At 43.5% G+C, this 27,480-nt stretch overlaps 1 protein-coding gene and 1 long non-coding RNA gene across 6 annotated transcripts in view; one reads left to right on the top strand and one right to left on the bottom strand.

Annotated features, from left to right (window-relative positions):
- Positions 1-6,396, bottom strand: part of PIK3R4 (phosphoinositide-3-kinase regulatory subunit 4) — a 39,055-nt gene extending 32,659 nt beyond the window's left edge. The window contains exons 1-4 of one of the 2 annotated variants that reach the window (XM_078851737.1): positions 6,134-6,396; positions 3,970-4,742; positions 1,809-1,942; positions 1,090-1,672 (exon numbers count right to left, since the gene is read on the bottom strand). In XM_078851737.1, coding sequence (XP_078707863.1) covers positions 1,090-1,672; positions 1,809-1,942; positions 3,970-4,699 — 1,447 coding nt within the window. In that variant the 5' untranslated portion in view covers positions 4,700-4,742; positions 6,134-6,396. The remainder of the gene's footprint in view (positions 1-1,089; positions 1,673-1,808; positions 1,943-3,969; positions 4,743-6,133) is intronic. The other variant, XM_073333250.2, reaches the window with a different exon arrangement.
- LOC140907402 (uncharacterized) lies at positions 6,338-23,295 on the top strand. Of its 4 annotated transcripts, XR_012157488.2 has the most exons (5): positions 6,338-6,769; positions 7,190-7,473; positions 11,192-11,310; positions 17,169-17,287; positions 20,145-23,295. It is a non-coding gene; the product is annotated as an uncharacterized LOC140907402 (long non-coding RNA). The 4 variants fall into 4 exon arrangements; XR_012157489.2 differs by lacking the exon at positions 17,169-17,287 and having other exon boundaries at positions 7,394-7,473; positions 19,925-23,295; XR_012157487.2 differs by lacking the exon at positions 17,169-17,287.
- Positions 23,296-27,480: the final 4,185 nt, after the last annotated feature.

Genomic DNA, 27,480 nt, shown 5'->3' with positions numbered 1-27,480 from the left:
AAATGTGAAATTGCAGAACTCTTGGGTGAATACCATCTGGTCCTGGTGACTTATTACTGTTTAATTTATCAATTTGTTCCAAAACCTCCTCTAATGAATGTGGGCCAGTTCCTCAGATTTGTCACCTAAAAAGAACAGCTCAGGTTTGAGAATCTCCCTCACATCAGCCATGAAGACTGAAGCAAAGAATTCATTTAGTTTCTCCATAATGGCCTTCTCATCCTTGAATACTGCTTTAGTATCGCCATCATCCAGTGGCCCCACTGGTTGTTTAGCAGGCTTCCTGCTTCTGATACACTTAAAGAATTTTTTGCTATTATTTTTTGAGTCTTTGGCTAGTTGTTCTTCAAATTCTTTTTTGGCCTTCCTAATTATATTTTTACACTTCACTAGCCAGAGTTTATACTCCTTTCTATTTTCCTCACTAGGATTTAACTTACTTTTTAAAGGATGCCTTTTTGCCTCTCACTGCTTTTTTTACTTTGTTGGTTAGCCACAGTGGCACTTTTTTGGTTCTCTTACTATGTTTTTTAATTTGGGGGTATACATTTAAAGTTGAGCCTCTATTATGGTATCTTTTAAAAGTTTCCATGCAGCTTGCAGGGATTTCAATTTTGGCACTGTACTTTTTTGTGTACTCATTTTTGTGTAGCTCCCCTTTCTGAAATTAAATGCTACCGCGTTAGGCTGCTGTGGTGTTTTCCCCGCCACAGGGATGTTAAATTTAATTATATTATGGTCACTATTACCAAGCAGTTCAGATATAGTCAAGTCTTGGACCAGATCCTGTGCTCCACTTAGGACTAAATCAAGAATTGCCTCTCCTCTTGTGGGTTCCAGGACTAGCTGCTCCATTAAGCAGTCATTTAAGGTGTCAAGAAACTTTCTCTCTGCATCCCGTCCTGAGGTGACATGTACCCAGTCAATATGGAGTTAATAATAATGGAGGATTTCAACTGAGTTTTTTAAATTTATAGCCTCTCTAATCTCCCTGAGCATTTCACATGACAGCATGTGGCCTAAAGCTTTCAAGACAATGGAAAATATATGAGTGAGGATCAAGAAAAACTGAAGGTGTTTCCCTCTTACCAGCATATGCCAGTCTGACAATAGTGGCTTCATCTTGGGCTAAATGTGCTATGCCTGGCAAAATATATTCTGGGTAAATATTGATATCATTGCGTGGCACCTCCTTGACAAGAGCAAGAACTTTAGTCAGCGTCCTCACAGCTTCTGCCCTCACCCTGGGCACAGAGTCATTGCTGAAATGTAATAGATAAGGCATAATACGATCCAGCAGAATCTCCACACTTAATCTTGGTGCTAAATGCAGAATCAGTTCCAAAGCAGCCAGTTTGGAATCACAGTATTTGAGAGTCTGTAAACAGGACGTTATCACAGACACTAGAACAACTAGCCCATTCTCTTTTGTCTCTCCCTCTGCTTTCTCTGTTCGGTCATGTCCACAGAGATTGTGAATAATGTTGTCCAGATCTTTACGTATGACAAGTATACGCTCATCTGCTGATAGGAATGTTTCCTTGGCAAACTGTGCCATGTAAGGCTGGAGAAAGGTGTAAAATATTTCAGGAAATGCATTGTTACGTTGTTGTTTTAAGTAATCGTCTGCTCCTAAACGTTTATCTGGCTCACAGTGGATCATCTGAGTGACCTGCAGGGAGGCAGGGGTGGAGGGGAGTGGGAGAAAAGATTATAAGGTTTAGAAATGAATGACAAGTTATCCCCAAAGCAGTCAAAAGCAAAAGCAGAATAAATAAGATGGCTCTACAGAATGCAGTGTTATTTACCAGTTCTCTGATACTGCGATCTTCAATTTTGTTCAGGACTTGGTCAGGGGAGAAAAGACCATTTCTATAGGCCAAAAGCTGAGATAAGTCAAACAGTGGTACACCTTCTGTGAAGAGCTCTGCTATTACACAGCCTGGAAAATATCAAATATGGTGTCTGAGCATTACAAAATAGGTACTGCTCCTTTGCTGTCAATGCAAAAACAAAAATAAGTTTTACACAATTCAACTGAATACAAAAATCTAAAAAAGGTTGTGTCCAAAGAGCTATTTTAAGTTTAATTTCTCTGTATCAAGAAAAACCCCAAAATTGCTTTCAAACTTGATCCCTACATTCTAAGTCTTAGAAGTATATTTCAACAGCCACAGGGTGGTAGCATTAGGCAACATAAGGCACTTGCATTTTTCAGCTGGCAGGTGCTTGAAGCAAAACCAGAAAAGGAAACCACATCACTGTCATGTGGCAGAGTAACTAACTAACCAACCAACCAAGAAAGCACAGAGTAACCAGCCCTCCTCAGGAAGTGACTGAAGGACCTTTGCTTCTGTGATGATGCTCAGTGATGGTGTTTGTCAACTACGGGTATGTCTACACTGCAATTAGACACCAGTGGCTGGCCTGTGCCAGCAGACTTGGGCTCACCAGGCTCGGGCTGTTTGATTGTGGTGTAGACGTCCAGGCTCAGGCTGGGGCCAGGCTCTAAGATCCTGTGAGACAGGTGGCTCTCCCAGCTCGAGCTGCAGCCAGAGCTGGAATGCCTACACCAGTGTTAAATAATCCCGCAGCCTGAACCCTGCGAGCCCAAATCAGCTGGCACAGGCCAGACACTGGTGCCTAATTGCAAGGTAGACCTACAGCTTTACTTGTTTTAGATATTTTGAGCAGTAACATTAAGATTGGGGCAGAAACCACCCAGAATTGCCAAATAAACACAATTATTAGGTCACGTTGAGTACACAGAACTACAAAAGTATCCTTTTCCAAGACTTGAATACCAATCCTGAAATCTGATCCACTTGGGCAGAATCCCACTAGAGCAGAGGTGGGCAAATTACAGCCCATGGGCCACATCCGGCCCATGGGACTCTCCTGCCTGGCCCCTGAGCTCCTGGCCCGGAAGGCTAGCCCCCCGGCCCCTCCCCTGCTGTTCCCTCTCCCCCACTGCGCAGCTGGCGCAATGCTCTGGGCAGCAGGGCTGCAAGCTCTTGCTGGGCAGCGCAGCTGCAGAGCTACGGCTTGACCCGGTGCTCTGTGCTGTGCAGTGGTGTGGCTGGCTCCAGCCGGGCGGCACAGCTGCCTGTCCTGGTGCTCTGGGCGGCGCGACACCCGCGCCGCCAGCCACCGGTACTCCAGGCAGCATGGTAAGGTGGCACGGGGGGTTGGATAGAGGACAGGGGAGTTCGGGGTGGTGGTCGGCAGCTGGGGGTATGGATAGGAGCCGGGGCAGTCAGAGGGTGGAGAATGTGGGGGCAGTCAGGAATGTGAGGAGGGTTTGGATGGGGCAGCGGGGGGGGGGGGGGCAGTCAGGGGACGGGAAGGATGGATGGGGCAGGGATCCCAGGGGGGCCATCAGGGAGCAAGAAGCAGGGAGGGAGCGGGGGTTGGATGGGGGGCAGGGGCCGGGCCACACCAGGCTGTTTGGGGAGGCACAGCCGCCCCAACTGGCCCTCCATACAATTTCAGAAACCCGATGTGGCCCTTAGGCCAAAAAGTTTCCTCGCCCCTACACTAGAGTCAATAAGGCTTGGCAGATGTCTGCCCATGTGGATCACACTGCAGGATTAGGGCCACAGATTTTAAATTCAGATCCCTAGTTACGCAAAAAAAGAAAAATGAACAGAGACCAAACCTTTCCAGGTGGCTTCTCTAGACCATAGTTGAAGCACATTAGCATGGCAGTTTGCAGTTCCACAGATACATCACCATGGTATCAGAGTGCCTTTGTAAGGTTTTATATCACACAAAAATATATAGATTTTGTACAGTACTTATCCTGTGAATAGAAGGCTCTGGGGTCAACACTAAGAAGTTGGGGTGGGGGGGTTTATTTCCCCCCAAATCTCCCTAAGTTCTTTAAGCTTCTTATTATAAAAAAAATCTCTACCCAGTTGATGCAAAACTATAAATCATGTATAGTTCTCGGATAATCACCCCAAATACCTGCAGAAAAGATATCCATTGCACGTTTCAATTCTCCTCTGGTTCGCTGATTACTGTTTGCCAAGTCTACCAGTGGCATTGAAGGATCTTTCATATTCTCCAACTCTGTAGAAAACATACTGCCATCAACAAAGCGCTCAGGGGCAATATAACAAGTCCTTCTACGCGATGTGTCAAAGAAATAATTGAAGTCAGCAGGATTGTCCTCAGGAAGATAAGTTGGTTTAAAACTGGCAAAGTCGGTTAGAAGCACCCAGTTCCAGCTAGTCACCATAATGTTTTCAGTTTTGATGTCCCCATGACGGACTCCAGACTTGTGTGCTTGGTCCACAGCAGTCAAGATCTGGAAGGCTATCCACCTCTTTTCAATGTTATTTAGGAATGGCCTAGTACTAATTCGATCATAAAGGTTGTCCCGCACATACTGTCGGAAGAGCATAGCTGCTTTTTCAGACAAAGTGGCCTTCTGAAAGGGAAGACAGTTCTGGGCAGAGTGTAGCCTTATTTTTAACTCCTCTAGCTCTTGTTTGTAGCTAGTTAGTGGTAAAGTTGGATCCTGAATTGCAAACACCTTCACAACCACCAGGCCTTCCCTGTGCTTGGCCCGAGCAACTTTAAAAAATCGAGTACTCCCCAGACTTTTGTCATATTCAAAGTCATGGATGTCTGAGAAATAGCTGTCAACAGACAGGATCTGAGATGGGGCTATGCCGGCCAGCTGATTCCCCATGATGGCACCTCTTGTTGTAGAAGTCAGCACTTCACAACTGCACCTAGAAAACAATTAAAATACTATCTCATATTTTTATAGTGTCCTTCATCTCAAAGTATCCAAATATTATATACAAAAAGATAGAGACATGCAGAAATCATTTCAAATGACACACAAATGCAGCCATTTCTGCTCTGGAGTGGAATGTGGCAACTACTTAATAACTCCTAGGACTGAAAGCTGTTCCTTGCTTTTTTATTAATAGTTCATACTCCTGCAGTACTGTACTTGTTTAAAAATATGTTTTCTTTATGAGTTTCTCATGATTTCTGAGAAACACTTAATACAACAGCTCCAACCTCATTGCTCCCATCGATGAGCTCAGAATTTGGCCTTTCCTTGTGCAATGAAACCACAGTTTGGTTGACAGCTATGCAGGACCAAGTTCTGCCCTGGCATAAGCAAGTTGCATCTCCCACTGAAGTAAAAAAACACTTATTCCAGGAGCAAATTTGGTGCAGACTCTCCAGGAACAGTACTGGCAACTGCACTGATGTGTCTGGAAAGCCCTAGGGTCTCAAGGGATCAGCATTCCTACCCACATCCTACTGCTACTCCCTCAGAGATTAATCTACAAAAGGAAACTTCAGCATTTGGGACATTTGCAACAAGCCAGGCACAAAGAATGAGAGAACAAAGGGAGCCCACTGAAACATTCATGGCCAATCCTGCCTGAAGAAGCAGGGCTGGAATGTGTGGCAGACTAGGACTAGTCTACACTGGCAATGTTAAAGCACTGCCGCCGCAGCGCTTTAAAATGGCTTGTATAGTCGCGGCAGAGCGCTGGGAGAGAGCTCTCCCAGTGCTCTAAAAAAAACCCACCTCCACAAAAGGCATGGCTCCCAGTGCCGGTGCACTGTCTACACTGGCACTTTACAGCGCTGCAACTTCCGCGCTCAGGGGTGTGAAAAAACACCCCTCTGAGCACAGCAAGTTTCAGCGCTGTAAAGCGCCAGTGTAGACAAGCCCTAAACAAGGTTTAGTGGGCCTATTAGATTTGATTTCCAGAGTCCCCTCCCGCCCCTCACCCTGTGCTCATATCAGGCATGACCTGCACTCCTCTCCCATGCGACACCCGCCACACACCCCACCCAACTTTCACCTGATCCCCTCCCCAATACTCTCTTCGGGCAGCAACCCCCTCTCCCCCCCCACATCTCAGCCAGCGCCTACCTGACCCCGCTCTGGCAGCATCCCCACCCAGCTCCCACCTAACCCCCTCCCCAATGCCACCCCCTGTGGCAACATCCCCACAAAGCTCCTCATCACCCTGCTCTCACCTGATCTCCCTGCCCCCCGTGGCAGCATCCCCACCCACACTGTTCCCTTCATTGCTGCTGCTGCTGCTGCTCCCCACGCCCGACACACATCCCCCCCCCCCCCCCGCGGTACCTGGAGCAGAAACCCGCGGAAACACCAAGCGACCCCGCCCCGTCACTCACCCGGGGGCCGCCCCCCGCCGGGCCTGCGGGGACCCGGGAGCCCCCGGCTGCGGGGTGGAAGGGGCCGGCGCGCCTCTGAGGAAACTCTCTGCTCCGCGGAACCGGCAACCATGACACGGGGCGGCGCTGTGAGCTCACATCCGGCTGGGCTGGGCCCCGTCACCGCCCCTCGGGCCTGCGGGGGCTCCGGCTACAGGGACCGCGTCAGGCTGCAGCCCCCAGCCAGAGCCCCGCCCCCGGCCAGCCTGTGGCGCGGGGGCGGGCCTGGCGAGCCAGAGCAAACACCGCCCCCCCCCCGGCTTAGGTGGCGGGATTCGCCCCTTCCCTGTCCCCCTGGGAAAGCCGGGGGGCGTTGGCAGCTCGCCCGCCCTGGCCCCGCTGTGGGGGTGGTTCTGAAAGCCCCTGCTCCTGGAGTCCTGTGATGAGGGGAGGCTCTCCGCTTTCATTGCAAAAAGGGGTCTGGCCCTGGGGCGGCTGAGACAAGCTGGGGCAGGTGACCCTTGAAGGCTCAAAAGGGAGACACCGAGTTACTTGTTTCACTTATAGCTTGTTTCTTGTTTTAAATCTCATTATTTTGGAGCCTAAGGTAAGTGTGAAGAGCGGGGAGATAAGGTCATGCTAAAGTGTATGATACTGTTCGGCCCCTAGGTTTCACATACTGTACCTGATTTCAGCTGGCCTCAGCCCATAGCTGCCAGAGCAGTAAACAGTGAACTCATCTGGTGTCCAGCTCTCTGTGAGAGAAAAGCCCTGTAGGTTTCAGAGTGGCAGCCCTGTTCGACTGTCTCAGCAAAAACAAGGAGGAGTCCTTGTGGTACCTTAGAGACTAACTATAGCTGGTACAGGAGCTTGGCTTGCTAGTAGCAACCCCATCACCGACACCTGCCATGTGGAAGTGTATGACCCGGAGCATGACTAGTGATTTTTGAACAGCTGGGGTTGGCAACGTTGCTGTACGCAGTGACTGTAAAGCACCCTTCAAAGTCCTTGTCCCTCTTTCTCCCAGGGGGAGAGGCTGGATCAGAGAGATTACACCGCATCTAACAACGTTCTTCCGCCAGCCTTGGGAGAGACTGTAACACACTAACAATACCTCTCCCTGGTCCCCAGCAAGAGAGGATGAAAAGATTGTAACAGTGAGCAAAATGTCGCTTCTCCCTAGGGAGGGGGGATTCTGCAACACTCCTTTGCTCCTTTTTTTTCCTGTCAGAGTGCCCCTTCTGCTTCTGCCAGTCTTTGCAATGAGGAGCAAAAAGCAGCAGCGACTGGTCTCCACAGCACCATTTACAAGTAAGGGCTGGTCAAAATGTCTTGAATGCAAAGCTTCTTCAGCAAAAAAAAAAGGCCTTTTTATTTTCTTTTTCAAAATAGAAATATTTTGGGAAAGCATGTCAATATTTTGAAATGTTTGTTTTATCAAAAAATCACTTTTTCAAAACGTTTCCCAGTATTGTTTTCCAGATTAGTTGTGAAATGTCAAAATATTTTTAATTCGCCACACTGTAACTTTTGATTGGAGCGTTTAGTCACATGTGGGTATCTTGTTTTCTTGATTGGATGGTATAGTCATAAATACTTTGACAGCATGTAATTGAGTCATCTGATCTATGCCTTCCAGAAGACAAGCTGATTATTCTGGCTTCTTTGTGTGGGAATCAACTAGGCCAGGCTATATGGTGAGACTGACCTTCTGTTAGTGGTTACAGGGCTGTCGGTCCTGTCCTTCTTCCCCCCCGCCCCTCCAAAAAAAATCTTTGTAGGAATAGGCAGTGGTGGTACATTTCCTGTAGGAAAATTTCACAATTTTTGTTGGTTTTTTTGTGTTTGTTTGTTTTAACTCCTCTACTTTCAATTTAAGAGGAAGGGCAGCAGCAATGAGGTGCTATACAGCACATTCTCCTCTCCTGCAGTTGATGCTGTAGTTACTGGGATCAAGATGACGTAATAGGCATTAAGGGATGCTGAAGATGCCTGTCATGGGTGTATCTGTGCTCTTCTAGGCCAACCAAATGGGGAATTAGCTAGCCCATTTCTTTCTCCCTGTGCCCAGGTTTAGATGTTAGTGAATAAATGATCTAGCAGAGGCCTGTGCTTTTACTTGAGTCCTGATGGCTTTGCAGTAGGTTTGTCCCACTTACTCCTCTCTGAGGCTTAGAAGGGAATTTGTTTTCATACGTTTGAGTTATAAGGAAGAGTCTTTTCAGGTGGCTTTTGGTTGTTTGGGGGGGATTGTCCTCAGGCTTGTTTCTTTTTAAGAATTCTTATGAAGGTAAAAATCTCCATTCTGTATTTTTAAAACTGAGAAATAGGATTAATTCCTTCCTTGATACTTTTCTTCTTTCATGACATGGCTCTTCTTGATGAATTTTCTCAAACCTAGAATGAAGTAGAAAGGGATCTTGGTTACCATTTTAGTTTGAAAACAAATGTGACAGCAAGAAGCGGGGGATAGAATTAGGGAAACTGTTTTCTGTTTTTGTTGGATTCTTCCTTCAGCTGCCTGTTGCTTTCATGGTATAGTGCTCAGTCCTCTGGACTACCGTCTATAGTCCAGGTTTTGGTATGGTCTAATAGGTAGAGCAGGGAATGTGGAGCCAGGTCTCTTGGGTTATATTTTCAGCTTTGAGATCAAGTGTGATCCAATAGATCTAAACTTCCTGCTCTGATCTCTCTTGCCTTTAATGCAGAGGTGGGCAAACTAGGGCCTGCAGGCTGGATCTGGCTCACAAGCCATTTTAGTCCAGTCCTCGAGCTCTTACTGGGGAGTAGAGTCTGGGGCTTGCCCCGCTCTAGAGCTCCAGTCTGGGAGCAGGGTCAGGGGCCACTCCACACAGCTCCCATAAGCAGCGGCATGGCCCTGCTCCGGCGCTCCAGCCAGGGAGCAGGGTGGGGGCCATTCCACATGGCTTCCGGAAGCAGCGGCATGGCCCCCTCCGGCCTGGTGGCTCTGCACGCTGCCCCCGCCCGAAGCGCTGCCCCCACAGCTCCCATTGGGCAGGAACCACAGCCAATGGGACCTGCAGGGGTGGTGCCTGCGGATGGGACACCGTGCAGAGCCGCCTGTCTGCACCTCCATATAGGAGCCGGAGAAGGGACATGCTGCCGCTTCTGGGAGCCACTTGAGGTAAGCGTTGCCCGGAGCCTGCACCCCTGAGCTACGCCCCTTCCCCAGCCCTGATCCCCCTCCCACCTTCCAAACCCCTCGATCCCAGCCCAGAACACACTCCTGCACCCCAAACCCCTCATCCCAGCCCCACCCTAGAGCCTGCACCCCCAGTTGGAAGCTGCACCCTCTTCCCACACCCCAATCCCCTGCCCCAGCACTGATTTTCCCCCCCCCGCCCCCGAACCTCTCGGTCCCAGCCCAGAGCACCCTTCTACACCCCAAACTCCTCATCCTCTGCCCCACCCCAGAGCCTGTACCCCCAGCTGGAGCCCACACCCCCTCCCACACCGAACCCCAACTTTGTGAGCATTCATGGTCCACCATATAATTTCTATTCCCAGATGTGGCCCTTGGGCCAAAAAGTTTGCCCACCCCTGCTCTAATATCACAAAACTGTTTACTCCTTTAGGTCACTATTCCTACTCATATGGCTTAACATGTTGTATTTGAAATGGAAACAACTGAATTGGGATAGTACTATGTAGGGAATGATGATGGACATGGGCCTGCCTGGCAAATCTTCAGTTTTTGTTCCTTCCCTGCCCCTTAAAACATTTTAACATAACTGGTAATGATGATGCTTGTGCTTGTTGTGAAGTTAGAGGGTGGCAAATCCAGTGGTTTAATAATCTTTGTTTTAAAACAAAGTGTCAAATGGCCTAGAAATAAAATAGATATAGGTAAATAATGTTAAGTGACATGGATATTATTCGGTAGCCTGAATGACCTTCGTGTCTTCATTTTTAATGTTAGTAGCTGAAGAGTAGCTTACAGGATTTTGTTTGTCCCATTGTATTATCTTAAAAAAAGAGAGAGAGCATTTAATGCTTGTTTAGAAAATCTCCATTATCTTGTTTCTATATAACTAACGTATTTAATTGATACATTAAATTAAATGTCCCATCTACAGAGACGTTATTAGCATTTGAGAACAAAGATTCTTATCAATTAAGTCAGATGCATGAAGCCTATTTGAAAATGCAAATTTGTACATGTAGGCTATCCGAAGAAAATAAGGCTGTTTAGAACACTGAAATCACCATGATAACTATTTAATCATCTTTTAGTATTTAATATCCCTAGGTCATTCTTTTCCCAAACCAATTAAATTATGATAGTCTGAAAGAAATATCCTTTTGTAGTTAAAGAACAGGATTAGGATCCTGGATTCCCAAATTCTGTTCCCTGCTCTGATCCTGACTTCTTGTCTGGCCTTGGGCAAGTCATTTCTCCTCTTAACCTCAGTTTCCCCAACTGTGAAAAAGAGTTAATGATACTCACCTACCTGGTGCCTTGGGAGGACTAATTCAGTAAAGTTTGTAGCTTGCTTTTAAGGTCTTTGGATGGAAAGTGCCGGATAAAGGGGTAAAGTATTTAATAAAGAAGCTTGGTAAGCAATTGGGAGCAAAATGTTGGATGCTGGAACCTGCTTTGAAATCACCATCTTTATGCCATTGTTTCAAGTCTGAGCTTTCTATCCCAGAGTGTTCCTGTCTCCTCAGGAGGCCCAGCAGATGCTGCATGACAGGGAATATTGTGAAGCCCAAAACTATAAATGGGTTCAAAAAAATAGATACGTTCATGGAGGATAGGTCCATCAATGGCTATTAGCCAAGATGGTCGGGGATGCAACCCCATGCTCTGGGTGTCCCTAGCCTCTGTTTGCCAGAAGGTGGGAGTGAATGATGGGATGGATCACTTGATTATTGCCTGTTCTGTTCATTCCCTCTGAAGCACCTGGTATTGGCCACTTTCGGAAGAGAGGATACTGGGCTAGATGGACCATTGGTGTGACTCAGTATAGCCATTCTTATGATTTCTGTCCTTTTCATCCTTGAACAGCTCTTGTACAACCTACATAGTCTGACATCTGAATGAAAATAAGATCTACAGTTTCAGAATGTGGAGAAGGGTGCAGTTTCCCTGGCATGAAATATCTGATAAATTTTCAGAGAGACAAGGTAGGTGAGTTAATGTCATTTATTGGACCAACTTCTAATATTACTTCTTTAGTATCCTGGGACCAACACAGCTCCAGCAAATTTTCAGCAGGTCATTTTGCCCCTTTCTCCCTTATTTTAACTGTTTAACATAATAGTGAAAGACGTATTTTTCATCCTAGTTCTCTTTCTGGCTTTATTTGATATTTATTAATCTGTTCTTCCTGGGTGTTGTAGGTGTGAAACATGTTTTCAGCCACAATAGAGATGAGGTAATAGTCATAGTATTATCAATATAACAACTAAAGTCATACAAGGACACTGGACACTACACACTATAGGATATAAATACTGGGGAACCCCAGAGAGTTGCAGCCTTGTCCAGCAAGTAATTCTAGGACTCTTTCTTTGGGAAATATTTCTTGGATGCATATCAACGGCACGGTTCTTTGCTCTTTAGAAGTACCATGACAAGGCAGGAAAAGCCCTCTTGAGTCAGGAAGCCTCCTCACTCAGAACTGCTATATCCCCATCTTTCCTTTGCTTCTAATGATGCTTAAGTGTTTAGAAGAAAGACATTCACTGCAGTCTCTCAAGCTTTTGCAGTTTGCTAGAAATTCATTTAGACATATTCCTTTTTCTCATTTAGCTCAAGTGATTGAGATCGTGGATTTCTGAACAGTAGATCTAAGTTCTGTCCTCAATGAACTTTATATTGTCTCATCATTGATCATGATAAACCTCTTTTTCTGTTCCAGCAGAATGGGAGACTCAGATCACGTCTACAGTATACATTTTTGTTAGTATAGCTGTGTTGGTCAGTGTGTGCAGAGGCGTGATTCCTGACCCTCTTAGTTGAAAACTCTCTTTAGCCTCCAAGATTAAGCTGTATTTCATCCCTCCCATCCTATCATCTCTTCACTAGAGATCATGAGAAGTGATCATTATGCCGGTGACTGGCTGACAGACTCCAGAGAACTGACTTCAGGCTTGCGTATCATGCAGAATCAGCTGAGCATTTTATGTTTGAATTGTTTTATACAATATTGTTATTTAGACTCCCAGCCTAAACTCTAGGCACAAAAACAAAATAGTTCTCTTCAAGGATGCATCACCTGATCTGCGAGTGAATATCACAGGATAGCACGGAAACATTTTGGCTGTGTTTTTATCTTAAAAACAGCACTTCTGTGCTAAATGAACTAGGACTGATAAGCTTCACTTATGGAGAAGGAGCTAGTGGTGACCTGAAACTTGGCTTTAAAAGACTGGCTGTCTTTGGTAAGGCCACGCTCTGAAGCAGAGTCACAGTCAATTTACTCCATTCATTACAGGAGAAAATGGCACTTCATAGCCTCTAGGTGGCAGTGATTCTTTACCAGGAACAGCATATCCATATCCCCCTACCCCCAAGTCACAAGACTGGGAGCCAGGGGAGCAGAGCGGGGAACTGGCTGAGGTCAGGTCACTCCACTGCCCGCCGCCCCATGAGTGCAGGGTCGGACCCGCCCTGCAATCACCGGGCAGCAGGAAGTGGAGCGACCCGGCCCCAACCCACTCTACCGGCTCGTTCTGGGGGATCTTGGGGGAGCGGGGGCTGAATAGGGCACCACAATGTCTAGGGACGGCCTAGTGTTACCAGACAGCTATATCTGGAAATAATCCATGCCTCACAGCTCCCCAGAAGGCCAAAATCTGGCTAAAATTTTAAGTTCCATGCTTGTTTGAAGAGATGCAGCAGTAGCATGAAATGTATTACTATGAACAGAGAGCCAAACAGTCAATTCCTGTTTTCCTAATTAGCATTTGGAAAGGATTAATTCAGTTACTGGCATCTCCTCAAAATTTGGTTAGAGAATGCTTTCCACAAGCTCTACAACCTTCCAAAACATGCATAATTCACCAGTTCCTGTGGTTTTGGCTCAGTTTTCATCACTAGGATGGAATGAGTCGCTTCCTCAGTAAGTAATCACTTCTACTGTCAGTACTACTGGCAGGTGGTATAAACTGTCCTAGTGCCTAACTATGAAAGTCGTATTGGAAAAAGGATGAAAAAATACCTTGTAAAATGCATGAGTGCATGCTGATTCAATGAATTACCCAGCATTGAAATTGTATGGGAGAGAAAAAGAGATTAATTAGTTACCAAGTAACCTGAGGTAGCAGGTGTTGCTAAATATGAGTCAATGCTGGTAGATAAGCATTGGGTGGTGGCTGTAAAGCTTCAGCCAAAGTAATGGTAATGCCTTGGACAGAAGATCGGTGTATGCTGTTTAGAGATAAGTACAGGTTGGAGAAGGGCTACTGAGATAGCAGCAAGGTAGCCAAGTTTAACTGATTTACTGCCTCAATTCCTATGCATCAAAGCAAACAATATGGCAGACTTAGAACAGCAACATTTGAATACAAACTTCAAACACCATCCTCTTTCTCCCCCCCAAAAAAAGAGTGTGTATCCAAATCTGGAGTCTTGGTTCAGGCTATCATAGAGGCTAACCACAAAATTTGGCTCCAAACCCAAGTCTGAATTCCAAACCCAACACCACCAAAGTTTATGGATGTTCAGGTTTGGGAGGACGGGTTGGTTCAGGCCCATCTCTAGGATAACTGTTGGTGGTCTGCCTTTGGATCCCTGGGAGACCCAGTGCAAGAGAGAGCTAGTCACCTGGGATGCCTGTTTGCCTTGGGGATGGTGGTTCTTGACTTGTTATATTGAAATAGAAGCCCATATTTTGATCCTAGTCTCCATAACCTTATGCCAATAAACAGGGATTTTTTTAAAGCAGAAATTTACGTGCAATTTCATCTCCCACACAGTCCAGTCACCCAACCTGCTTCATCTTGTGCAGTAACTAATAAAAGAACAGCTTGCATGGCTACTGTAGCTATATAAACTCAGGGAAAAGCTCTTCAGATTTTAAGGAGTGCCTAGAGCAGGGGATTAAACAACATTTAATTTGTTACATAAATTAGAGCAGAAAGATACCATGCCTCTGTGTGGGTTTTAGGTTTACAAGTATGTACTTTAAAAATAATTGCAATATGGGTAAAACAGCAAAGGAGTGAGAGAATAAGCAGGGTAGAACTCTGGGTAGAACCCTCATTATTAAATCTAGTTATAATTAATCTAGTAACGACAGTGCAAACCAGCATGTAGTTTTATATGTAATAGTACATTGGTCAGAAATGACATGTTTAGAGAACCTTTTCAACCAATTTCCAGGCCTTCTCATTCACAGTAGTCTCACCAGCGTTCCAAGAAAATATCCTCTAGAAAGGTAGATTTGCAATAGTGGTGATGGTGTTTGCTGTAGCAGCCAAACATCTAGGTCATCCAAAAGATTCTACAGACTTACTAAAGTGTTGACCTTTTGTCTTGAAAACTGTTGACTTTTAGAATTGTTATGGTGTATATCTCTTCGCAATTCTTTATGCATCTGAAAAATACATTTTTATTGTTCTGCAGAGCTCCCAGTCACATATGATTTGTTTTTTTAAATGCTGAGTAAATTGCATTCCTTTGCTTTTGCATTATTCTCCTCCTACTGCTTTCCTCCCCTCACCATCTTCCATAAAATGCCTGATCCACTGCTCTCTAAATTCAGTGGAAATATGCTGGTTGGCTTTAATGGCAGACAGGCTAGGTCCAAGGTAAGCATTTAGGATTTCACCTCTCGGTAATTATTGCTTCTCCAGTCTAGGGAAGTGTCACCAGGATTTCATTCATACCATTTCCACTTGCTAAAAAAGCAATAAAATTCTTGTATAGTCTATTGAGACAGAGCAACATAATAGCTTCCAAGACTTTTAAGGCCAGAATCCCCTGTGATCATGTAGTCTGGCCTCTTGTATAGAACTTCACCTAGTAACTCCTGCAGCAAGCCCATAACTTCTACAGCACGTCTCTTACTGGGATCATGGAAATCTTGGATACTGTCAGTAGGAAAGCTGTTGGCATTGGCTAGCTAGTACAGTTACATCTACATCAGGGATGGGCAAACTACGTCCTGAGGGCCGCATCTAGCCCTCCAGATGTTTTAATCTGGCTCTCGCGCTCCCGCCAGGGAGTGGGGTCAGGGGTTTGTGGTTTCAGGCTTCAGGTGACTCTGAAGTTTGAGTTGTTTCTGATTGCTCTGAGAGGCCTATCCTTTCTTTAAGTTGCTATGAAATTAGTCCTGGGACTGCAGCTGCACTTTCCTTGTGCTTGTGCTATTATTCTTATGTTTTAAATTTCTAGGACTTCAGGCTAAGCCTTGCATTAAATCAGAATAAATATCTGGCTGAGTTACTTGGGTTTCTTTCTTTGGCATTCTGTTTCTGAATCCCTGTTTGGCCTTTGTTGAGGATGGGATACCTTTCGTTGTTGGTTTGTTTTTCCTTACCAGGTTTCACAGTGGCTTTTTCTTTCTTGTTATCTTTTTGCTTTCATTATAAATAGTGGAAGCCAGAAATGACTTGGTTCCTCTAGTCCAGCCTCTTGCCTTGTATGACTCCTGAATACTTCATTTCCAGGTCTGGTGCCTTAAACCTTCCTTATTTCTTTGAGTTTTGGTTTGGTTTGGGTTTTTTTGTTCCTGCCTCCCTTAATCCACTTGTTTAAAAACTGTTTTTTTTTCTCCAGCCTACAATTCCCTAGCTTCAGCTATTATTACATGATGATTTTTTTAAACAAATAAAGGGTATGACCCTGCAAACTCTTAGTCACAAGGTTGTCTGTACCCACGTCAGATGTCCTGTTGACTTCAATAGTCCTATTACCATAAAGATTGGTTGTCTGAGAGGGTGTGCAGGATCAGGCCCTAATGCCCTTCCATTAAAGTCTTTACAGGGCATGGTTCGACTCTGTTCTGTTCTCCCACTCCAGCCACCAGACTTGCCCCTGCCCTCCCGCCAGACTACATACATTCTGGGCCTGATCTTAAAATACGCCTAAGCCTTGCTTAGGCCAAAACCCAAGAAGAGGAGGTGGTAAAGGTGGCTGATTCCCTCAGGTAGCCAGAAACTGAGGTGGTGCATGTCGTAATTTAGAGCAGGGATCTAACACATATCAAGTTCTGTCCCATGACATATCCTGTGTGCAAGCTCTGTAAGTGATGGAGACCCTGGTTGCCTGTTTAGGATAGCTTTACAGGGCCTTTGCACCATGGGAGTGGTGCAAAGAGGCCTCCTTGTGGGGCAACATCTGGCCTTCTGCTTCCATCCTCAAATGTATAATCTCAAATTCATGTATCCACTTTAGTGCCATTCTTTGTAGTCCCTTCCATTCATCTCTGCTGAATGCTCGGGGAGGGAAGCCAGAACTTATCCACAATATTTCAGGTGCTCAGATAGCAACGAATGTGAAATAATAATCGTCAGATCTTTAGCAAGTAAAATTATGAAGTTAAAAACGTTCCCCACAGTAGTTTAGCCAGGCTCTGGGAAGGGTTAGCTAGTATGATGCAGCTCTGTGTTTTGTTAGATGGGTTGCTGTTACAAACACTGGAGGGCAGCAGAACAAATGCAGCTAAGGATTTAACCAATGAACAATAGTAATGAGCTGGATTCTGAATTACCGTAGCATCCTCCCACAGTCAAGTCAATACAGTGACTTAGAAAGAGGTACTTCGAAATGTGATATTTTTCTGTAAAAAGCCAGAACTAGTGGTACTGGCTTGAAGTAGCAATAACAACCTAAATACATGGTTTCTGCCTTCAGCACCCCCACTGTGAAAATTGTTCCATCACCACTGGTAAAAAAATAAATTCAGTGAGTAAGAATTGCTTTCCCAACCTGTAGTAAACCTTTAAAAAAAACTGACCACTTCCCTCCTCTTGCAAGAGAGTTCATTCAATTCACAATGTCCTATTGTTTTCTTCCCCCGTTTTTTTTTTAATAGGATTGATGGTGAAAATACACCAGAAATAACCACTTTGCGTTATCTCAGATTTGAAAAATTAACAAAGGTACCTTTGTAATGAAGAGTTACAGCCCCAGCCAGGTGCAAGGAGGATGAAAGTGAGTCTGTCTCTGGGTTCTTCATGTCTAGCTGTTTGCAAAAGGGGGAAAGATTGCAAAAATCTCTCCTCTGTTGTGCCACAGACACAATCACGCATACAGACTCACACAGTCCTTGTGCTCCTAGAGTGCAAGGATAGCTTCTTCCAAGCAGTGCCAAAGTAGGCAGGGAGGAGCAGTTGAGGCAAAGCCATCGCTCCACCAGTTTCCCTCTTTGTCCCAGCTGGGCTCCATGAGGAGAGCACATGCTGCCCCTTGCCAACATATGCCAGAGATTTTGCTCTAGCATCCATTGCACTGGGAGCCCAGGAGCACTTTTTACTGTAAATATACATATATAAACACAATGAGTTCATGGAAGATAGGTCCAGCAATGACTGTTAGCCAGGATGGACAGTGATGGTGTCCCTAACCTCTGTTTGCCAGAAGCTGGGAATGGGCGACAGGGGATGGGTCACTCGATGATTACCTGTTCTGTTCATTCCCTCTGGGGCACCTGGCACTGGCCACTGTCGGAAGACAGGATACTGGGCTAGATGGACCTTTGGTCTGACCCAGTATGGCTGTTCTTATGTTCAGTATACTTTTAAAGCTGGATTCCTCTTTGCAGGCAGGCAGAGGCACCCAGTGTCCAACTACTGGAAAACATCCTAAGCCAGCATTGCAGTGAACCCATTTATATAAAAATTGCCTCATTACTGAGACTACTACTCATTACTTGAGACTACTAATAGTCTCAAGCATGGAAGGGATGGAGACTAAGTTATCTTTTCAGTCTTAGAGGTGGCCCTTCCAGAACATGATACACACAAATGTGGAGAAACTTGTACTGCTGTTCTCCATGCCGTATGTGTTCTATGAATAAATAGAGACATGCAATTTACTAAGGCTGCTGAGCTAGAACTTTCACAAGAAATGAATTCACTGTAGAAAATATTGGTTATAAATTGTATAACTTCCCAAGAATTGGGAAATTAGCATGTGCAATACAGTATATGTAATCAGATATTGCTACAGAGGACTAAGTGTACATACAGTATCGTTTATAAATCATGCCCAAAAAATGTGGGGAGAGTGGGAGGAACGATGACATAGCTGACCTTTTATCATTTTCAATGGAAAATTGTTTGGCAACTTCCATTGTCCAGGCAAATTCAGACAGATGAAAGGGTCGACTAAGCAATGATTATATATGTACATAAATTAAAATAAATTACTGAAAGCTTTCATGTTTTATCTGTTAAAATGCTTCTGTGACTTTGGCTTAAAAGAAGGAAGAGCTTTAGAAGGATCAGAAGAGAGTGTCCCATGGGAATAAAATTACCCGTGGAAATAACAATTTGTTTTTTGAACTTCACAGAGAAACAAAGGTTTGATACAGATGCAATAACCATATCTCTGCAGCAGGATTTTTTAATAACCAAAGGCAGAGGAGTTGTGACTTTGCATGTAATGGCAACTTTTGGATCATTCATAACTTTTCCCACAAGCAGCTTATTTCAAACAACAGTAACCTACCAATGCTATTCTAAGCAGAACTAGTTAATAGTTTCCTGTTAGCAAAACACGAGTGGTGGTGTGTGAGGGTTGATTTCTTTATATTCTAGAAAAAAGCTAAACTGTGTTATCTGTATTCTGATTTGTGAGGGTCCCTCCTCCCCTAATATCCATTTAAACCAAGCAGTGTTGTTAGGAGTCTCTTTCTTTTTCTAGTGTTTGGCCAAATATCACTTCATTGCCCTCAGGAAGTGTGAAATTAGTCCAGTGCATTTCATCAGATAGGCCCTGATCAGTAGGGACTCCAGAATGTTGACGGGCAGTCTGTATACACCCATCTCAAAGATAAAGTAGAAGACTTGCACAGAATTCAGCCACCTCGGGGCATTCCCATCAGATATGAAGGGAAAATGCTGCAGCTTTTACATTCCTTCCAGAAAGCATGTAAATAATCAACAGAATTTTTTTAAGCAAGAGGAAATAATGTATCAGCGGATCATCATGTAGCTGAGTTCCATTACATTAAGTACCTGGACAAAAAGCTCGCCTACACGCTTTTGAAAACTTAACCCACAGGGAGCATGTATGTTAGTTCTAAAGTACTATTTATACTGTCAGCTCTCTCATCAGAAACACACTTTGAAGTTAGAGGACATCTTTCACAAGCATTAAATTCAGTCCCATGTTTGGGAGCTAGTAAGTGCTGGCTGTGGGCTCTCTCCACACACATTCCCAAATTGTGTTTAAATTGGAATTTCAGTACAAATATAAAATAAACATGTTATTGGCAAATGCAGATGTCAATTAAAATGAGAGCTTATCCATATAAATCTGAGTGGGAGAACGGTCTGGGCATTTGGGAATGCATAAGTGTCCATGACCTCCAAAAGGGGACACCAAGTACCTGGCCTTGTCAGAGTTAATAGATTATTTTTTCCATTTAGGCTATAAACACCATGTTTCTTGTTCAATCCAATAATTAAGAGTCATCTTATTAACTACCAGCATAACAACTCAGCACGTTTATACATTTAGTGTAAGCCAATATTTTAAGGATTTCTTTTAAGGATTCCATAACTGATAAATTGTACTTTTCTCTTATGATTCTGCTAATATGTTTCCATATTTTCTGTATTGCAGGTAATTCTCACATTGCAGGGCAAGCTGATGTTTCTACTGTATAGCATTTGGGACATTTAAACGTAGCTATTCTGGGGTATAATTTAGGACAAATCAATCCTTTGTTTCCACATGCAGTTGTTATGGGGCTTATTTTGTTACAAGTGGCTGCTTTATATATGTTGGATGTGCCCTGGTTCTATTCTTCAGCAGTGTTTTCAATTTACTTTTCATTTTGCAGTTTCCCCATACCACTGAGGCAATATGTTGGATAATCATCTCTTAGTAGTTTATATAACATCTGCTAGTCAATTTAGAAGTGATGGAGCCGCACAGCATCGTTTCTTCAAAGAGTGAGAAGTGGTTATTTTTCCTTTTTTGGTAAAGATGCAGTGATGGGAAGGCAATGCAAACTGCCCTGATGGAGAGGCATTGCAATGATTCAATCTCTAGTGCTCCCTTCCAGGAAGATGTGTAGAGCAGAGAAGATAAGCTCTGTCTGTCTTGTATCAGTTTAGATGGGATTCGGGCTTGACATGAGGGCCTTGCAGGTGGGGTCTAGGGCATGGTTAAAATGGAGATATTTATGTGCACTATGTACTCTACAGACATAAATAAGATTCAGTCCCTGCCCCCGAAGATCTTACCGTCTAAGGGGTTGATACTCGGGTGATTAAGTTTATGCATGTCAGTAGTCCCACTAAACATGGGGCCTAATGAAGACATGACAGAACACGGAAAGACAATCAAAAAGTAAGGCACAGAGGTTACTCATACAAGCCCACAGACTAGATCCTATATGTACCCCAGCTGTTTTGGAGCTCTGGAACAAAGTAACCTCATTCTCTCCCCTGAAAGAAGCACCTCCTTTAGCTGCTTCTAAAAATTCCTGCTGTGATTTAACAGACAATAAAAAGCCATTCTCTGGTTGGATAAGGACTCTGCTAGGAATACTACTAGGTGAGGTGCAATGGGGCTGCAGGCCCCTCCAGGGCACACCAAAGACCTGTACTCCCCATCACAAGGTGGGAAAATAAAGTTGTGTACCCCCATGAGAAGAAAGTGATTGCACATCATCACAAGAATGGCTTAGCCTCTAAGAACTGAAAAATGCAGTCTCTGGTGAGAGAAGAAAGGTCAAAGATCTGTCAACTTAAACAGGCACAAAATGATCTACTGGGTGACATTTCTTTTTTCCTTTCCCTCACGGCCATGTGGCTCTTTTCTCATTCTCAATGAGTGTCACAGCCTGACATCTGCCCCCCACAAATCAAAAGCTGCACTAATAAATATCTTTTCAGCTGGCAACTTCGATGCACATAAAAATCATTAATAATGGTAAATGGTTTCCATCTCAGTTACTTTGTCATTACAGGTTCGTTAGATGTATCCAGAATAGAAATGGCAGCACAGTTTCACTACTTTAAGAGTGAAAAGAACTACAAGAGTAGTGGTTTTTAACCCTTGAGAATCTGAGTTACATTGGGAAATGCGGAGGACTTCTGAGGCAGGCAAAATACCTCCACTGGCACCAGCAGGGAGAGCTATGGTCAGGAGCAACTCCTTTGCCTCCTTTTTAGATCTGCAGAATGTACTCCTCCATTCCCAGCTTCAGACTGCCTCAAGGGGCTGGGACTTGGACGTACACCCTCCCCTACGCAACCATTTGGGATTGTAATCTTCTGGTCACACAAACAGTCCCTCCTCTCCCCTTACATTCATTGGTGCAAGAGCTAGAATGTTGGCTGTCCTTGCCCAAGTGCCTAAGGGAGGTTAAGCAGCTTCCTGTGCTTTCTCATTCCTTGGAAATTTGCATAGAAGCTGCCAGAATCTGGCCTTATGCACTGATATTTACGCATATGGCAGCTGTTTTCCTACAGTTAATTTATTGCTCTCTTCATTTTTTCCCCATAGACGTCTTTTCCTGTGTTTTTGCAACTTCAAAGTGCCCTGTGTAGGTAAATGGAATTAGGGTTTGTGCCCTATTTATGTTTTGATTTTGAGTGGCACTGTATCACCAAAAAGAGGATCAGTCCCTGGTTCTAGGCACCTTGCTTCTTTACTGAAAGGTTCTGGGTTTTTTAATTTCTTTTCCTGTATATGTTTGACCTTAGAAAGTGTATTTACCTCCTTCTTGTAAACTTCCTTAATGTAATTATTAAAGAGTTAATGCATTTGGACAAACCACAGAGCAAGAGAGAGTTCTTTTTCTGTGATCTCGTAAATTTGATTGAAATTTGAAAGAAGACAAAGTGTACGATCAACTACAGTAGGGAAGGCATAAAGTCTACAATGTTCTCTAACCTTTTGCTTTAGCTTACACTCTTCAACACATAAATGTCTCTTTTCTAATGGACAGAACTGCAGAAATGCCACACCAGGGCCATCTAATTAACTAAACCTAGGTAAACTGAATGTTAATTTAGTCGAATCTTCTTAGCAGGTGGACAGCCAATTCACTCAGTTAAACAGCTATTCTGATACAGAACGACTTATAATGACAGAAAATACTGAACAGAGTAAAAATGCAACAATAAAAATTATATTTGTTGCAGTTCATCTTTATTTGATCTTTATTTCTTATGGTTTTTTATTTGGAAATTTCTTTATGGAAAAAACTGGAGTTTGGCATTTCAGATTTATTTAATCTCTTGTTAACTTGTTAACTTGTTGTGTCTCTGGGTGAATATACCCCTATTAAGCAGTTTCATTATCATTAAGTACAATTATGCTAAACTAGCACCATGGAAGATGTCCTGCTTAAGAATATCCTGGTTAAGTGGCATGTACAGTGCCTGTAATTCTTTGTCTCAGGTCTCACATTTGCACTTGGTTAGCATTTTCCTTCTGTATATTTTGAGTTGCTTGCTTGAGTTTTCATCACATATGTTCCTAATTACAAGATGTGAAGGTTAAACAATAAACACACCAGAATGCAGTGGGATACTACCACACCCTACTGTGCTAATTATGCAAAAGTCCATTAATATAGGTCTAATACTTGGTGTGGCTATACTATAAAATGACTCATTTGGGTATTAATTATTCATAAATATGGTCTTTAAATAAAAAATGAGTTTTTTGTCCCTTTTATATTGTGTATAAAGAAGGCATGTTTTTTAAAGGAGTGGGGATTGTTTCTGCTTGTATTTTACCTTAGAAATTCGGGTCTTACCTATTGAGGTTTTTCATATGGACTCTATGGACAACTGGATAACTTTTATGGTTATAATATCAAAAGGGTCAAGGTGAAATTTGAGCAACTGAGAGAGGAAGGATTTTTTAGTCAAACTGCTAAACTATTTTCTATTGTGTTTTTCTGAACACCTGTTTAATACAAGAGCCTAATAAACAGTTTGCTGAAAAGATGTCTTTATTAAAGATTCACCACCCTGTTCTTTCATTTAAAGTCTGTGGGAACTCTTACTCCTGTTCTCTGGTCCTTCAGAGAGACCTCAAGCAAAATCAGGGAAGACTTGATAATCCCATCTCTGGTTATGGTACAGAACAAAGAATCTTAATATTGTATTTCTGAATCTGGAATTGTGCATGGTTTTGTTTAGAAGGGTATTTTAGGTAGCACTGTATCTCTGGAGTTAAAAGCTAATATTCAGGGTGACAGGTTTCAGAGTAACAGCCGTGTTAGTCTGTATTCGCAAAAAGAAAAGGAGTACTTGTGGCACTTTAGAGACTAACCAATTTATTCAGGGTGAAAGATCTATAAGATGTGTCATCATTAACAAGGTACTAATTGGGTAACTGGGTGAGACTGAAAAGTTAGTTGTTCGGAAATATAGCTCTGAACCCTCCAAGACCCAAATGCAATAGCAAATACACAAAGGTGCCAGTCCTACCAGGTGCTGAGCACTTCCTTCCAGAGCTGAGCACTCCCACTTCCAGTCAAGTGTCTGTCAGTTGTATGCCACTGTAAAGTACCCCTGCACAAGGAGGCTCCTCAGCTGGTTACTTAAGCAGCCATAATGAGGCCAAGAATCCAGCCCTATGTCTGTCTGCTCTATTCTTTGCTAAATATTTGTTTATTCTATGACATTACAAGAGTTTCACTCACTGGTAAAATTTGTGCCTTTTTTCTAATTTGAATTTGTCTGGCTTCAGCTTCCAGTCACTGGTCCTGGTAATACCTTTTTCCAGGAGATTAAAGAGCCCTTTAATAGCTGGTATTTTCTCCCTGGGAAGTTACTTATCCACTATAATCAATTCATGTCTCAGTTTTCTTTCTGATAAACTAAATAGATTGAGTTCTCTAAGTCTCTCATGGTGAGGCAATTTCTCCAGCTCTAGACTAATTTTTGTGTTTCATGTCTGCACCCTCCCCAATTTTTCAACATCTGTTTAAAAATGTGGATACCAGAACTGTGTGCAGTATTCCAGTACTGGTCTCACCAATGCTCTGTAGAGAGGTAAAATCATTTCCCTACTCCTGCTTCCCTAAGTATATATCCAAGGATTGCTTTAGCCCTGTTTGTGACAGCATGGCACTGGGCGCTCATGTTGTTGCTATTATTTTATTTATTATATTATTGTAGCAGAGTTGCTTATCCACTTTGACCCCAAGATCATTTACAGAATTGCTCTTTTCCATGATAGAGCCCTTCCCCTCCTGCCCCATTCTGTAGGTATGGCTTGCATTCCTTGTTCCTAGATATGTAACTTTGCATTTGGCTGTATTCAAATGTATTTTGTTTGAATGGGACCAGCATACCAAGCGATCCAGAACACTCTGTATGACTGCCCTGTCATCCTTATTTATCATGCCACCAAGCTTTGTGTCATCCACAAATTTTAGCAGCAGTGATTTTATATTTATTTCCAGACAAGTGAAGAAAATTTTTCCCTGACACCATGTCAATATCCCAAACAGCTATATAATGGTGAAGGGATCACAATATGGAATTAAGTTCTCAGGGGGAAGTTTCACACGTTAACAGTTCTTGCAAGAGAGAACGTTGTACTGTTGTTTTTTTCTTTCAAGCATTTAAAACTGAGTGAGTAAACCTGTTTAGCTTGCCCCATATTGCTTTGACTACAGCCTTTTGCCTAATATAGATGTGGGTGTCTTAGCCTGTGGCTTGGCAAACATCCTAAGTTTTTGTATGATAGGCTTTCTTCCTGGATGGAAATTGCATGTGATGTGCTTTTTCTTCTGCTTCCCATGAGCTCTGTGCTCAAGAACGATGTTTGCCGTACAAATCCTACCCCAAAGCGCTCTTGTAGGCATTAGTGTTGGACAAGGAGCCTTATGAGTTGTCATACTTAATTTCTAATTAGCCCAAGGCATGAAAGCTGACATCATTGTTTAGCCCACACCGTCTCATGAGGTGAGAGGAATGATTTAAAGCAGGGGTTCTCAAACTTCATTACACCGTGACCCTCTTCTGACAACAAAAATTACTACACGACCCTAGGAGAGGGGACCGAAGCCTGAGCCCATATGAGCACCCCTGCCCGGGTCGGGGCAATTCCAAAGCCTGGTGGGGCCAAAACTGAAGCCCAAGGGCTTCTGCCCCAGATGGGGGGCCTGTACCCTGAGCCCTGCCACCCAAAGCTGAAGCCCTTGGGCTTTGGTTTCGACCCCGGGTGGTGGAACTTGGGCTTTCGCCCCAGGGCCTAGCAAGTCTGATGCCAGCGCTGGTGACGCCATTAAAACGGGCTCACGACCCACTGTGGGGTCCTGATCCACCGTTGAGAACCGCTGATTTAAAGTAATCATTAGGAGCTGCTTGGTCCTGAAAACAGAACTCTCTCTTTATTCATAACCCAGACAATTGCATTACATTTAGGGCTCGTTCCTGCAGTTATTATACAGACGAAACACAAGTTGATTTAAAAGCTGTGCAATACGCACTATCACCTTGATTATCAGAATATAATGCCAGCCAATGAACAATTTCAGGTAACCGATGTTTTGGTAATTGAGGGAATTTTAGGTCTAATTAATAGACATTGGGAGACAAGAACCCATTTTGGATAAGAGGAAGTTTTAGTTAACTGAATTTCAGAAAATCATGGTTACACTGTATGCATATCTCTTTAACTCAGTCTTTCACTTTATGGAGGACTTGTGGCACCTTAGAGACTAACAAATGTATTTGAGCATAAGCTTTCGTGAGCCAGAGCTCACTTCATCTGTAGCTCATGAAAGCTTATGCTCAAATACATTTGTTAATTTCTAAGGTGCCACAAGTCCTCCTGTTCTTTTTGTGGATACAGACTAACAGGGCTGCTACTCTGAAACCTGTCTTTCACTTTATGAAACGTTATTGAAATTCAAAGGATTATTTGGAAATAATTTTTCGTTTCTTACAGTATGACTCTTAACTGTCCTTGACTGCTAATCGTTTGATCGTTTCTCATTTCATTTCCAGAAAGTCATGTTGACAGCACATTTTCTTGCTTATGTATGCAAAGGGAAAGAAGAGGGGATAAGAGCTGTGTCTTATCACCTAAAACTACCCAGACACTGGAAACTTCACATGACAAATCATCACTTAGACTGACAGAGAAAATGTTTTTAGGTGTATTGTGGGGTGGTGGTGATCGCAGGGTTTGGTTTGGTTTGGTTTTCTTCCCCGACATGATTTTGAAGTGTTTCAATATGGATTATAAAGTATATAAAAAAACCTTTTTGAGACCACTCTGCCATTGTCTGTCTTCAGCATTTCATACTCTTTTTATTTATTCTATTGCAATGTTTTCTAAAGGCTGATCGACACACAAACTTTCACTAAATATCTAAATTAGTTGTAAGTGAGACCTCTTGTTATTTTGGTGCCATCCTGTGAGTGGACATTCTTATTTTGGTATAAGAGTGCCTATATTGATTTAGTTTATATTGGTGTTTTACTGACTTCAGCTAAATTGAAGTAGGACACCTTAATTCTGAAATACACAGACTTCCACCAAAGCAACAAAATGTGTCAATTACAACTACTTGAGGCTATGTCCACATTACTATTTATGTTGGTATCACTTATATCATGGGGGGGTAGTTAAGCCAACGGGAGAGCTACGCTAGAAAGCTTACAGTGGCATCACTCACTGTACGTTCTCCAGTGTAGCCATAGCCTGAGGCCATGTCTACATGTACAATGCTGCAGTGGCCCAGCTGCACCCAAACAGCTGTGCCACTGCAGCACATCTGGTGAAGATGCTCTATGCCGATGAGCGAGAACTGTCCTGTTGGCATAAAAAGACCACCTCTGTGAGAGGCGGTAACTATGTCAGCAGGAGAAGCTCTCCCACTTACGTAGTGCTGTCCACACTGGCACTTAGATTGGTGTAACTTATGTCACTCGGGGGTGGTTTATTCACACCCTTGAGAGACCTAAATTATGTCAAGATAGGCTGTAGTGTAGACATAGCCTGAGTTATTTTGGTGCAAATTTATATGAGAATGAGGCTTACATTTTCTCTAGCCGTATTAGAATCTTTGGCCTACCTGCACCATAAAATACCTTCTACATGAATTTTGTTTTCTTTTACTTGTTTTATAGAATGGAATTTTCCTTCCAGGGGCAGACTTTTCATTTTGTTTTTAAATTTGTGAATAAACTGGT

Source organism: Lepidochelys kempii, chromosome 2, assembly GCF_965140285.1.
Source record: "Lepidochelys kempii isolate rLepKem1 chromosome 2, rLepKem1.hap1, whole genome shotgun sequence".
Lineage (NCBI taxonomy): Eukaryota > Metazoa > Chordata > Testudines > Cheloniidae > Lepidochelys > Lepidochelys kempii.
Note: the sequence above shows the minus strand (reverse complement) of the source record. Positions and strands in the feature narration are given on the sequence as shown.